Source organism: Pelophylax lessonae (assembly GCF_965119305.1).
Source record: "Pelophylax lessonae genome assembly, chromosome: 12".
Lineage (NCBI taxonomy): Eukaryota > Metazoa > Chordata > Amphibia > Anura > Ranidae > Pelophylax > Pelophylax lessonae.
Genome location: NC_138779.1, coordinates 117,257,996 through 117,271,338, shown reverse-complemented (window position 1 = coordinate 117,271,338; position 13,343 = coordinate 117,257,996). Strand labels below are relative to the sequence as shown.

The 13,343-nt window shown below is 41.6% G+C and overlaps 1 protein-coding gene across 4 annotated transcripts in view; it reads left to right on the top strand.

Moving 5' to 3' along the window:
* U2AF2 (U2 small nuclear RNA auxiliary factor 2) overlaps positions 1-8,508 on the top strand; it is a 46,992-nt gene extending 38,484 nt beyond the window's left edge. For all 4 annotated transcript variants that reach the window (XM_082274593.1, XM_082274594.1, XM_082274595.1 and 1 more), the window contains 4 exons: positions 3,253-3,375; positions 4,229-4,315; positions 5,930-6,178; positions 7,959-8,508. In XM_082274593.1, coding sequence (XP_082130719.1) covers positions 3,253-3,375; positions 4,229-4,315; positions 5,930-6,178; positions 7,959-8,093 — 594 coding nt within the window. In that variant the 3' untranslated portion in view covers positions 8,094-8,508. The remainder of the gene's footprint in view (positions 1-3,252; positions 3,376-4,228; positions 4,316-5,929; positions 6,179-7,958) is intronic.
* The last annotated feature ends 4,835 nt before the right edge of the window (positions 8,509-13,343 follow it).

The following is a 13,343-nucleotide window of genomic DNA, read 5'->3' as shown; positions in this document are numbered from 1 at the left end:
TGAGAATTGAAATAATTAAATATATATGGCTTTTTGAACCAGTGCAGTCAGTGCCAGTGCCACAGTGCCACCCAGACGCTATCCACCAGTGCCACCACCATTAAGTGTGTTGGTCGGTCACTCGAGCACTGAAGGAGGTGGAAGCATCTGACAAGTGAAGTGACACTTTAGATTTGCACACTGGAATTCATTTATGGACTTTTCGTTATAGATAGGTTTACACACTTCAACTTGTTGCACGCACCTGACCTAACTTATTTCATAACTTATTTTATTGTGATTTATTGTCATATTTTATATGAATTGAATTTACTGTTACATTGTGGGAATAATTATTTTCACTGCATTTAGGCTTTAGCACATTCATGTCACTTTATTTTTGATACTGTGTGGAGTGTGGGCAGGGCACTGGGGGCAACGATGATATTATATCGATTGCACAGGCACTTTATTCGCACAGCCAAGTTGTGTTTGTTAGTAGTTTCTTGATGCACTTTAAACGCTGTAGCACAATTTATTTGTTTGTTTCATATTTTCTTTTTATTGGAAAGATTTGGTATAGCAGCTTTTATTATACACAGCCTTTATTTTCGTATGCGCTGATTTACAAATGACATTATACACATTTTTTTGAGCTTTATGTAACCTGCCATCTACTGTTCTGGCAGTGGTAATTTTTTTAAAAGTAACGAGTAACTATGCAGCACAAAAAAAAAATACTTGAGTAGAAGTATCAAAATCATCAAAAAAATGTAGTGAAGTAAAAGTAGAAGTAGGAGAAAAAAATTCTACTCTAGGAAAGTACAGATACCGCATTTCGGTACTTAAGTACAGTACTTAAGTAGTTCTACTTCGTTACTATACATCTCTGCTTATTAACCAAAACGCAAGTTTTGGTTTTTTATCTACTTTAACCACTTCCGGGCCACCCACCGTGTATTTACTTTCGTACTTTGATGTTAAATACCGATGTTGCTGCCATAACGCAAGTATTCTACACATCCGATGGTCCTCTTTCACATAAGTGGTCCCAGCGGCGAATTCGCCGCGGGATCACATTTATGGGCGGCAGAGATGCCCACCCCTCTCCTGCTGCTTCCCGGTCGTTTCTCTACTTACCGGAGTCACCCGTAGCGGGGAAAACAATCCAGACCTTTCAGGTCCTAGGCAGAAAGTCGAGTGATGGCAAGATGGCCCCCACTCCACTCTATGGCCTTGAAGGACTGGAACGACATCGTACATCGCTTCCTCCCAATGGCCCTAAAGGGCCCTTTTTTGTATAGATGTGAGATCGCAGGTCTTTTTGACCCCAGATCTCACATTAGAGGACCTTTTTCTGCTTTTATTACAAAGGATGTTTACATTCCTTGTAATGGGAATAAAAGTGATCAAAAAAAAAAAACTTTATAGGGACAGTGTAAAAAAAAAGGTAAAATAAGAAAAAATGTAAAGCGCCCCGCAGAAGCGCAAGTCGTGCCCACATATGTAAACGGTCAAACCACACGTGAGGTATCGCCACGATCGTTGGAGCGAAAGCGATAATTCTAGACCACCTCTGTAACTCTAAACTTGTAACCTGTAGAAATTGTTAAGCCTATGGAGATTAAGTACCAATGTTTGTTGCCGTTCCACGAGCATGTGCCATTTTGAAGCATGTCATGCTGGGAATCCATTCACTTGGCGTAACATTATCTTTCACATTATAGAAAAAAAAATTGGGCTAACTTTTTACTTTTTTTTATTTAAAAATAAAAGGTGCATTTTTCCCAAAATTGCATTTGTGAGACTGCTGCGCAAATACAGTGCGACAAAGTATTGCAACGATCTATGTTTTATTCTCCATAATTTTCTAGCTAAAAATACTGATTTGAACTTGTAAACAAGAAGTGTCAGAAATAGGCCTGGTCCTTTGGGGTTAAAGCGATCCTGGTGTGTTTGTGTAAAAAAAAAAAAAAGATGGATGCTCGCCTCCACCACTGAGCACCACCTTTAAAACTGGGAAACGAACACCCAAAAAGTGTTCGCCGTTTGGGTTCTCATGCAACTCCCTGGATACTTGATGTCATGTCACCACTTTCAGCTGCAGTGATGAGGTCAAAGGGAGTAGCAAGTGAGGATTGCAGAGGACCCGAGAAACAGACAATCCCAGAAGTGCTGGTTTCTCAGCATACTTCAAGGAACCAGTTCTTGTGATTGTCTGTGTGGGCACCAGGAAATGTGGAGATGGATATATATATATATTTTTTTGTAATGGCATTGTGAGGGGCCTGGATTTCTTGAAAGGGTCGTCCTAATCTGTGTTTATATAAATTTTCTCTTGTCTATGGGAAAATTTATATGTTTTCGTGATCTTGTTCCTCAATCTTCATCTTGGGGTATAAAGCTTTGTCACTTTGAAAAAGGTTTAGTTTGAACATATTTTTTTTTTTTTCTTTTTTCTTTTCTTTCAGTACTTATAGCAAAAAAGAAAATGGCATGTATGCATTATGAATGTAAATAAAATTGAGCCAGTTGGATTTTCTTTTTAAGCTAAAAAAAAGCCTTTAAATACATGGGATTTCTTCACTGGACAAAGTCTATGATTTGTAGATGGTCTAGGAAGCAATTTGCTTCAACTCCGTTTTAGGCTTTTTGGCAGTAAATTTTTTTGTTTACCCCCCCCCCCCCCCCCAAGCAGGTGTCTACGTGTGTACTGTTCTATATCATGCATTGTGTAATACCTGAATGCATAAGATGGGCCTTTGCAATTTTCTGTACAGTTTTTTGTTTCAGAATGCTCCGTTTTTTATTGCAGGTCTTTTGCTCTAAATATTTAAATGTACCTATATTTTTTGAGGGGGCGGTCTAAGAGGGAGAAATGGCTAAGCCCTAGTGCTGAGTACTGTCAAACTGGTATCAGAGAGCCTACTACTGTAGCCTGCAGAAAAAAATAAACATGCAATATTTTGTACTTGCATGGGATTTTATTTAGGAAAATTTGTTCTTGTTAGGAGTTGGGATTGATGTGTTTTTAATCAGTACAGTTTCAACTAGTATTTTATTACTTGTGATACTTTATTTTTCACCTGTATACTTTTACTATTTTCCCCCCTTTTGTGTAATATAAAATATGCTATAAACTGAACTATTGTGCATTTTCCCCCTCCTTTTTTTTTTTTTTTTTTATTTTTATATTTTTTTTAAATGTTGAGGTAAACCATTAATGGTTTCAGGTATGTGCCTTTTTAATCTTTTGATTCATTGTCTTAACAGGTTAAAGAGTTGCTTACATCTTTTGGACCTTTGAAAGCCTTTAATTTGGTGAAAGACAGTGCTACAGGTCTCTCTAAGGGATATGCTTTTTGTGAATATGTGGATATCAATGTTACAGATCAGGTAGGAATCCTTTGGCAATGTCTTGAAGTATGGGGTAAGAAAAAACAATTGCCATGTTAAGGCCATTTGCATAGTGATATGAACCAGACAAAACTGAACATTTGTAATCTTCATCTCTGTACCTGAACTATGATAATAGAGCAGTCTTGGTGTGTGTGTGTTGCCTCCACACACCCCCCCCCCCCCCCAAGAAGTGTTGTAAGTATCTTTGGGTGGATGCCCCCACCACAAACTGTCTATATTTTGCCTGAGCACAATGCTGACAACCCATGAAATTGTCCAGTGTTGAGAATGACATGGGGGGAATTAGTCTCCTTTTTCTGGGGGGGGGGGGGGGGGGAGTGAGAGAATCAAGGGTTTTTTTTTTTTCAACAATTATTGGGCATCTCTAAGACTTTTTCCCTCCCTCCTTTCTTTGTGCTAAAGGCTATACTTTAACCGGCATTGGGTTGCAGTCCTACTCATTTTTCTGGAATCCTACATATATTCACAGCTAAGGGTTTGTGCACAGAGGCATTCATTGTATTGAATTCTGCATATTTCAGTGTAATGGATGGATGTTCTTGTGCGGTGTTCAGCACCTTATACACTTGCCACTGTACTAACCTGTTACTTGAGAAGTTATTCCTCAAACTCTTCTGTTAGTGCAGAGTTTGTTACTTTGCTGTGACTGGAAGGTTGCACTGATGGCAAATGTAAAACTGATGCTAAACATTGTGCAAGTACAGTGGTTACATTCACTTAGAACTTTATTAGGGTAATCTATTTTGTCAAATTACTGTAAATGTATTTGTGAATCAAGCTTTCATAGTGTTCACAGCTTTAAACTAAACTGCTTTCTTTTATTTTCAAGGCTATTGCTGGTCTTAATGGCATGCAACTGGGAGACAAAAAGCTTCTTGTGCAAAGAGCAAGTGTTGGTGCAAAGAATGCAACATTGGTAAGGCCTTTTATTAGCTTGAAGAAAAATTTGAACTTTTTGTATGTATGTTAGGAATAGATATAGATTTATTCGAGGAATCACAAGCTTCTTCAGCCATGCTGATTTTCTAAATTCTCATTGGCCTGCTCAGCATGTGGTATGCTGGCTTAAAGCAGTATTAACCTAAAATATTTTATGTATCCAATCCTTAATTTGCTGCATTAGGTTTTAACCAGTGACACTCTTCTCGGGGGTCTCCACTCCAGAGGGTTGTTTTTAGATGCTCTAGCAGATTTAGATGGACTGTCAAATGTCAACAGCTACAAAAAGTGTCTTCGCTGGTTTGCAGACCCATAGACTTTCTTGGTACAAGGCAAGTGGGTCCATGAAGTCATTCAGTCCGGCTACAAGATCGAATTTCGCTCTTGTTCCCTCGCCAAGGTTCTTTCCTAACAAATTGCGCCTGTCCCCGGACTGCTTACAGGGTCTGTTTGGGGCAGTACAAGACCTGCTACTTCAAGGGCTCATTGTCCCGGTTCTGACTTTGGAACGTTTGTCAGGGTTTTTACGCAAACCTTATTACAGTTCGAAGGAAGGCAAGGTGTGTCCAAACCTGGACCTCAAGGCGCTAAACTACTTTGTGTGGGTACAGAAGTTCAGGATGGTGTCCATTTGCACGGTTGTGGCATCCCTGCATCTGGGGATTCTCCTGCTTCTATCAACATCAAGGATGCTTACCTTCATATTCCAATATGTGCCATCACCAGCGCTTCCTCCGCTTTGCCGTGGGAGAGGAGCATTATCAGTTTGTGGCATTACCCTTTGGTCTCGCCTCTTCTCCTCGAGTCTTCACGAGTGTTAGCCCCGGTGCTAGCATTTACGCTAACGGGGGATTGCGGTACTGGGCTACTTGGATGACCTTCTTCGAGCGGAGTCTCCTGCTGCTCTGGTGGAAAATCTGGTGATCACCATATGAACACTGCGGGAGTACATCTGGAAGTCTGCTTTGGTTCCGTCCACAAAGCTGGACTATCTGGGTCTGACTCTGGACTCTGCCCTAGCCAGAGTGCTGCAATTTGTCTCCTTCCGTCCAGAAGATGGTCATCTCTATAGACTTGCATGTGGGTGCTGGGCCTGATGTCTACCTTTTTTTGAGGCGGTTCCATACAAGGTCACTACAAAGGGACATTCTGGCCAAATGGAACACGAATCCGCAGTCTGGACAATCCGATCCGGCTGAGCCGGGGAACGAAGTAGTCCCTGATATGGTGGCTTCATTCTCTGGCGCTTCGGCGGGGAAAATCCTTCCTCGCCTTGTATTGGACAGTGGTCACCACGAATGCCAGGCTGGCCAGCTGGGTAGGTGTCCTCAGCACAAATTCTGCTGAGGTCCTCTGGACACTGGAAGAGTGTCCACTACTTCAAAGCCCCCCAACACTGTGAATGTGTAATAGTCAACAAAGACCTAAAAAATTAGACTGGTTTGGGTTTTATCCGTTTTTTAAAGTAATTCTAAAGGAAGGAAGGATTTAAACATTCTATTAAACTCTATTAGAAACGTATTATTGTTGGTCTCGCATAACATCATAACATTGTCGTGCTTGTTTTTTTTTTTTATTTTTTTTATTCTAGAGCACGATAAACCAAACTCCAGTAACTCTTCAAGTACCTGGACTCATGAGCTCTCAGGTGCAGATGGGAGGACATCCTACAGAGGTGTTGTGTTTGATGAATATGGTCTTGCCTGAAGAACTACTGGATGATGAAGAATATGAGGAGATTGTGGAAGATGTAAGAGATGAGTGCAGCAAGTATGGCATCGTTAAATCTATCGAAATACCACGACCCGTGGATGGTGTGGAAGTACCAGGATGTGGCAAGGTATGCATATCTAATTTAGGACCACTCTAAAAACCATTTAATGTTGGTGCTGATGCATCCTATAGGAAGTGTGAGTGCTTTTGCACTCATGATTTTGGCCTCATGACAGGTATCTCAACCCTGTGGCTGAATTATATGGGTTTAAGTTATGCTTTTGCTGCTGTTCCTTATCACTACATTTAGGCCTGCCTCTTTATTATGTAGGCATGCCATACACCGTGAAAATTTATTTCCTGGACTTAACGGTTTTCAGGAAAGAAATATTCACTTTTCCCCTATCAACACGGAACGTGCTAACGGTAATCAGCAATTGTCTGCTTCCAGCAGGGGAAGCCACTAATGATGATCGCAAAAGAATCCGGCCGACTGGTTGTATCCAAGTTGATCGATCAACTTGGTATATTTTAACCTGCCCACTAGCGGGTCAAGTCTCAACCGAATTGGCCTGAATCATCGGAGATTTGAACCGTGCATGGCCTATTTTGCTGTAGGTTAAAACGGTTTTGTTTTACCTATAATTGAGCCCCAAATTTAGAAAAGCTATAAATAGTAAATACTATAGGATTTGTGTGTGTATGTATGTATATATATATATATATATATATATGTGTGTGTGTATGTATGTATGTATGTATGTGTGTGTGTGTATATATATATATATATATATATATATATATATATATATATATATATATATATATATATATATATATATATATATATATATATATATATATATATATATATATATTAGTCTACAATTTATTTTTTTTACTTGTAGTTTATACTCAAAAGCAAGAATTTATTATATTGCAGCTTACCAATTTTTTATTTTGATGGCTGCATTTTTAAGCTTTTCATTCTATTTTCATCTGGTGATCCAGCCAGTAAGGCTGTTTTTTCCAAAAGAACAAGCTCTCTAACAGATATGTTTACAGGGATGAGACAAATCAACACTGGCAGGGGTGAATACAATGATCATAGTATTTATTTATAAAAAAAAAGCTTTATCCTAATAAGGATACAGTTTAACAGTTAAAGTGGTTTACCCTTACTTTAAAGTGTGAGCTGGAGTTTGGTTTCAGTTTTATGTATTTAAATCTGCTAACACTTTAAAACCCATCCCAACACCCAACTGCACTTTTTTTTTTTTTTTATATCCTTGGCGGAAATTCAAATTTTGAAGGCAGGGACTGATGATGTACAATATGTAAAGCAGTGCATGAATTGTCCGCACTATATACATTTTAATGACTAAGCTTAGAATCCAAGGTCCTTAACTCATACTGGTTTTTGTCAGGTTTTGGATCCAATGGCCAGCAGACTTCTAAACATGTTTAGGATGCCACGGTCTACTACTTTTGTAACCTGTAGCAACAACCTTGCTAGAAATAAGCAATTTTGAAACCAATTTTAACAGAGCATACTAGTAGATGGTCCCATCTTGTGTGAATGTACTGTATTTTTTTTTTTTCAGTAAAGTTAATATAAAAATATGCAAGCTGTTAACATTTTTTTTGAAAATGCTAGTTGCTTGGCTGTCTTGCTGAATCTTTGGCTTTTTAGTATTAACCTGGAGCAGGTAAACAAATCCGGAGTTGGAATAAGACAGGCTTATTCCAAGTCATTAATATGGAAAATACGGAATCCAGGCAGTCTGAAAATTGGCATTTACAAGGTGGATCGGCAATGTGCTTTTCTTTTTGGGGTTTTATCCCAGATTGTTTTTAAAGTGATGAACATCAACACAGCTAAGTAAATTTTCTTTTTACTTTTTCAGATCTTTGTGGAATTCACCTCAGTCTATGATTGTCAGAAAGCCATGCAAGGACTCACAGGACGCAAATTTGCAAACAGAGTAGTGGTTACAAAATACTGTGATCCAGATGGTTACCATCGTCGTGATTTCTGGTAGACCTAGTTTGTGTACAGGATACGGAGTAGAAAGAAAATGAGTTTGAGAGGGAACTGGATGCTCTTAAGGACTTCTCCCCACCCCAGTCCTACTCCCTTTACCAATCCCTTTTTCTTCCAGGAGGCTTATTCTATGAAGTGTTTATATGGCCAAAACATTATTTTTTTTTTTTTTTTTTTTTCCTGAAACCTAACCACCCATTTTCTCTTTTAAAGTAAGACACATGTATCCTTGTTGACCCCTCTACCCCACTTTAATACAAAACAAGCCCCAGAAGTCTCCTCCATGGTCCTATGGACAATGAGAAATGTCAGTGGTTATACTGTAGTAATATGTTGTCTCTCTAATTTCTTTCTGTGGCAGTTTCATATTTGCGAAGACAAATTGCTAATTAAAAACATTTTGTTGTATTTTACATTTTTTGTTTTCTGCGTGTTTGTTTTGAGAGATGTATAGATATTTATTTATTTTTTTTTTTTTTGTTTAAATTTTTACTGAGTTTTTTGTTTTCAAATCAAACATGAACAAATGAAACAATGAGTCAAACAGTACAACAATACAATTCACAAAGAATATGGAGCTCATGAGAGGAAAATCATGTAAAGGAGTACACATCAAAATCAGTTTCAGAAGATTAACCATGAAAACCATACCCCACCCATAGTTTGCCACAAAGCTCAGCACACGGTCACCAACATGGCGATCTGCGCCCAGGCACCTCAGAAAGGTGCGTTCTCACCCCCCCCCCCCCCCGACCTCAATTTCTTCAGGGTCATAGGAAAGAAAGGTGAACTCCACAGTCGGAGCTACCGTGACCCCAACATGGCTAAATCACAAAGTCATAACCAATCTGGAGGAAGACAAAAAAGGAAAGCAGATACGACAGAGAAGAGAGAGAAGTAGAGATAGAAGTCCAGGAGTGAGCACACTATTCAAGCCTTGGTATGTTAAGGGGGCTCAGACACATCTAGACTACAATGAAGCAGACCGATATTAGCTCCAAGGTTCCTATGTTTTGTCAAATTGAGGTCGTCTAAGCGAGAAGCATTCGTTAATCATAACGGGATGGTTGGGGACCTCCAAGACCTAGCCACAGCTAGTCTAACTGCTGTGAATATAAACCCTACCAGTTTCCTGACGCTAAGCGGGACCTTCACCGAAGAATGCCCTTGTAAGACTTATTCGGGGTTTTTTTTTATACTCCTAAGTAAAGTAAATTTTTTATTTTTAAGAGTAAGTATTGCCTTTTAGTTGTTAATGATGTTTGAGGTAATGCCTAATATGTATCGGTTTTACATTGACACGTTACCAGCCAAATTAAGTAGATGAAGGGTACCTTTTTTAAAAATTTAACTTGGTTTTTGTAGTGGAGAAAAATTCCCCATAATGCTTACTATTTCCTTTTAAAGTACATGCACATTGCTGCAAGATGGCCGTAGAGCACACTTGAGCAGTGCATATGTTACTATATAAGCAAGTTAGCGATCAGATGTGTATATCTGAGCATACAGATGCTATGTATTTATTTCAGCCTTTGACAGGCTGCTGGCAGAGGGCTGTAGCTCCCAGTTATACACTGTACAAAACATGGGGTGTTGGCGCTTAAGGATATATGGATATATGTGCATAACAGCAAAGTGAGAAGACCAGGGGACATAACATGCACTGGGGCAATAACTAGTCCATATGCATACACAGATGATAGGGGGCGTAAGAGTGGACTATGTGAAAGTCCATCTGTGGGGTCCAAGACAGTTCCAGGTATGGAAGGTTTGCTACAAAAGGGCAAGCTCTCCGGAAGAGTGAAGCCAACTGTGCATAAATGGATAAAAGGAGAGGATAGTGCCTCTGAGTGCAAATGATTAATAGAAACGATAAAAATAGTAGTAACTCACATCGAGGTATACAACATAGCATGTGTCCAAAAAGTCAGTGGCTCTGTTTGTTCACTAGCATCCATCTGCAGGGCCTAGGATGTTTCATGGAGACAGAAGATGGCGGCTTTCTGATGTCTTCCGGGGTGGGTTAGAGGCGGAGGCCGCGAGGTGGAAGCGTCTAGCGCCTGACGTCCAAAGAGAAGGGCGTAAGGGACTTCACTACGCATTTCGGAGAAATACGCAAACACCCCACCAGGCATGTGCACTCAAGTGTGATAAAGGAGTGCGCATACCCGGTGGAGTGTTTGTGCATGCTCCGAAATGCGTAGTGAAGTCCCTTCTCTCCAGACGGTAGACGCTTCCTCCTTTCGGCCTCCGCTTCTCATCCGCCCCGGAAGACATCAGAAAGCCGGCATCTTCTGTCTCCATGAAACATCCTGGGCCCTGCGGATGGATGCGAGTGAACAAACTGAACCACTGACGTTTTGGACATGCTATGTTGTATACCTCAATGTGGGTTACTACTTTTATCCTTTGTTAAACATAATTTGCACTCGGGCACTCTCCTCTCCTTTTTAGATATACACTGTACAATCCCTTTTGTGGCCATGTGTTTGAAGCTGAATGTGCAGAACTTTGCATCATAAAGGGTAAACCTTAATCTGATTTGAAAGAAGTTTGTCCCTCAAAAAAATAAAAAAAAAAGCCTGGATCCTTTCCTAGGTGTACATAATATAAATGGGTACTAAATTTTTTTTTTTTTTAGGTAAAGTTGATCCAGGGAATATCCGATTGCCTCTCTGGGGATCTGGAAGGATTTTTTCCCCCTGTTGTAGCAAATTGGATCATGCTTTGCTGGGGTTTACTTTCGCCTTCCTCTGGATCAACAGCGGGTATAAGATTGTCTATATGGGATTGTATGGTTGGGTTTTCAATACTGTTTTTTTTTTTTTTTTTTGAACCCGGATGGACTGTCTTTTTTTCAACCTGACTATGTTCATAAATGGTGCCTTTTTAACAATTCTCCAGATTGCTTGATTTGCGTTTGCAAGATTTTATTAGCTGTGTGCAAGAGCCACCTAAAGCTGAACTAAATTTCAGAAAAATACCAACTGGCAGGCAGATTATTACAGAAACACGCGATATCTCTTTACAATACAATAAACTTACCTGCCTGTATGTAGTCTTCTGCAGGATGTATACACAGTTTAGTTTTCTCTTACGTCCTCTTGACAGTCGCCGCCCACTCATACAATCTGCACGTCTGGGTATTGGCCTTCTCCACAAGAGTAAGCTAAGCAGAAGATTTTGTTAGAATATTCACAAAAACGTTGCATAGACACACCTACAGGGGGCTGTCCCTCTGGTCAATACCCCCAGCTAGCTTCATTCCCAATTCAGTTTGCGGCTGCCTAGCTTAGGAGTAGGCTGGCTTTTCCCTGGCTGGGGCTGTGGTCTCAGATCTTTTCTTCTTTTTATGTTTTCTCTCTAGAAAAGTATTTTTTCTTTTAAAAGATAGCCTTTTATTTGTTCCTGCGCTTAGTTAGTCGGACTTAGAAGACTACAGTGTTTGCGGAGCTGGGAATCGCACTGGGTATTCTAGAGCCTTACGGAATCCCAGCCTGCCATCGAGCGTTAGCAGGTTATTGGTACGCCCAGGCCTCGCAAACAACTATGTCCCTGACATCAGGGTCGAGCCTGCAAAGTTGCTATCTTCGCCGGGATGTCTCAACTGAGGTACACCCACGTTTTGCAAGCGTCCCCTTCGGCTGACGGTATCCCCACTCGGGGTGGGAGGCTTCCTGTCGCAGAGCGGTGCCCACGTTTTCGCTGGACCAGTGAGTACCATGTTACCCCTCTGTCTCTGACCATGTCTGTTGGGGTGTGTATATGGGCCCCTGTTTTATGGGGATGGCAGTTCGGTATGTGTTCTGTGATGTCCCCCTCAAGTCTGTAGGTGCGGTCCCTGTGTGTCCCTTCCCTGTCCCTGCGGGGGCGCTGTGGCGATTCCACCGCTGTATGGGGGGTTGCGGGGGTCTCCTATGTCCCTGAGGTGCTTGTGCAACTATTTGGGGAACAGTACATGGTGTGTGGGGGCCGCTTTTGGCGCAAAACCGCACGGCCGCCATTTTAGGTGTGGGCAGGCTGTTTGGTCTCATAGTGAGGGCAGCAGCCATTTTCTACTATGCTTTTGGCGCAGATCAGGGCGCCATCTTTAGTGTGGGCAAATTGTCCTTGTGTGGACAGCAACCATTTTCCTAAAGCTTTTCCCATAGACTTGTATTGGCAACCATTTTTTTGTGGCTCAGGGCTGTTTCTGCCTCTAGGGGCGTGAGGTCACTTCCTCTTTCTTCTCTTCAGATTGTTCAGCAGCGTGGTGCAAGTCTAGCACACTGTGGGGGGCTTTTACTGTATTTCCTGGCCTGCATTCCTGCTGGCATTAATTTCTCTAGCGCTCATTGACAGACGTAGTCCTCGGTGATACACCACCTTCGGGTTATGTTGCCTCCACAGGAGCAGGACTAGACAGGAAATTAAAAAGCTCTGGCCACACCCTAGGGGCAGTCCCAGAGGGTATATCCTCTCTCTCTGCCTCAGCAAATCAGTTATTTTCTGTCTAGTTAGGAGTAAGGACCTAGATACCTTGCTGGGATCTTAGGTCCTGGCAAGATTTTTTTCTTAAAGGATTTTTTAGACAGCTTTTTTTTCTCCAGTGTTCCTGTGAGATCTTCAAGCAAGAAAGCTGAACTGGGCGACGAGCTGGATGTTGAGATCCGGTGGTCACCCCAGTTCAGCCTACGAGCGCGTGCAGGCCATAGCTCCGCGCTGGGTCGGCCGCGACAAAGTCCCATTAAAGGACTGACCCCGCGAGTTAAACGTCTCGCTGAAACGCCAAAGACCATGAGTCACGGCGTCCATATCGGTCGACAGCCCTCCCGCCCCGGTGGAGAGGGGTACTGTCAGGAGTTGGTGCCCGCCTGGTTCCGGTATGGTGAGTAGTATGTTCCCCCTTTTCCCCTGACGGGTCTTGTGGTGAACGCGGGCCCCTCTCTGTATGGTAAGATAGTCCCTCTCTATCCTATAAATGACACAGATCCTCCTACTTTGAGTGTGATTTTATGTGCAAAAAGCCAGGAGGCTTGGTTTGGGAGCTAACAATCTAATTGTATACATGTTAAAAAGATTATAATCTGTGGCATTCTGGGAATCTTACGGTGATAAGAATAAGCTACCTACCAGTCAGAAGCCACGGACATGTAGACTGCCTTCCTAATCAGATCTCCAGCTATTAGCAGGCCTCCTGAATGGCCATGCGGTCCGCCAGGGCCGGTACCGCCAACCATGCCAAATCCCCATGCAGAGAGAGTGTTGT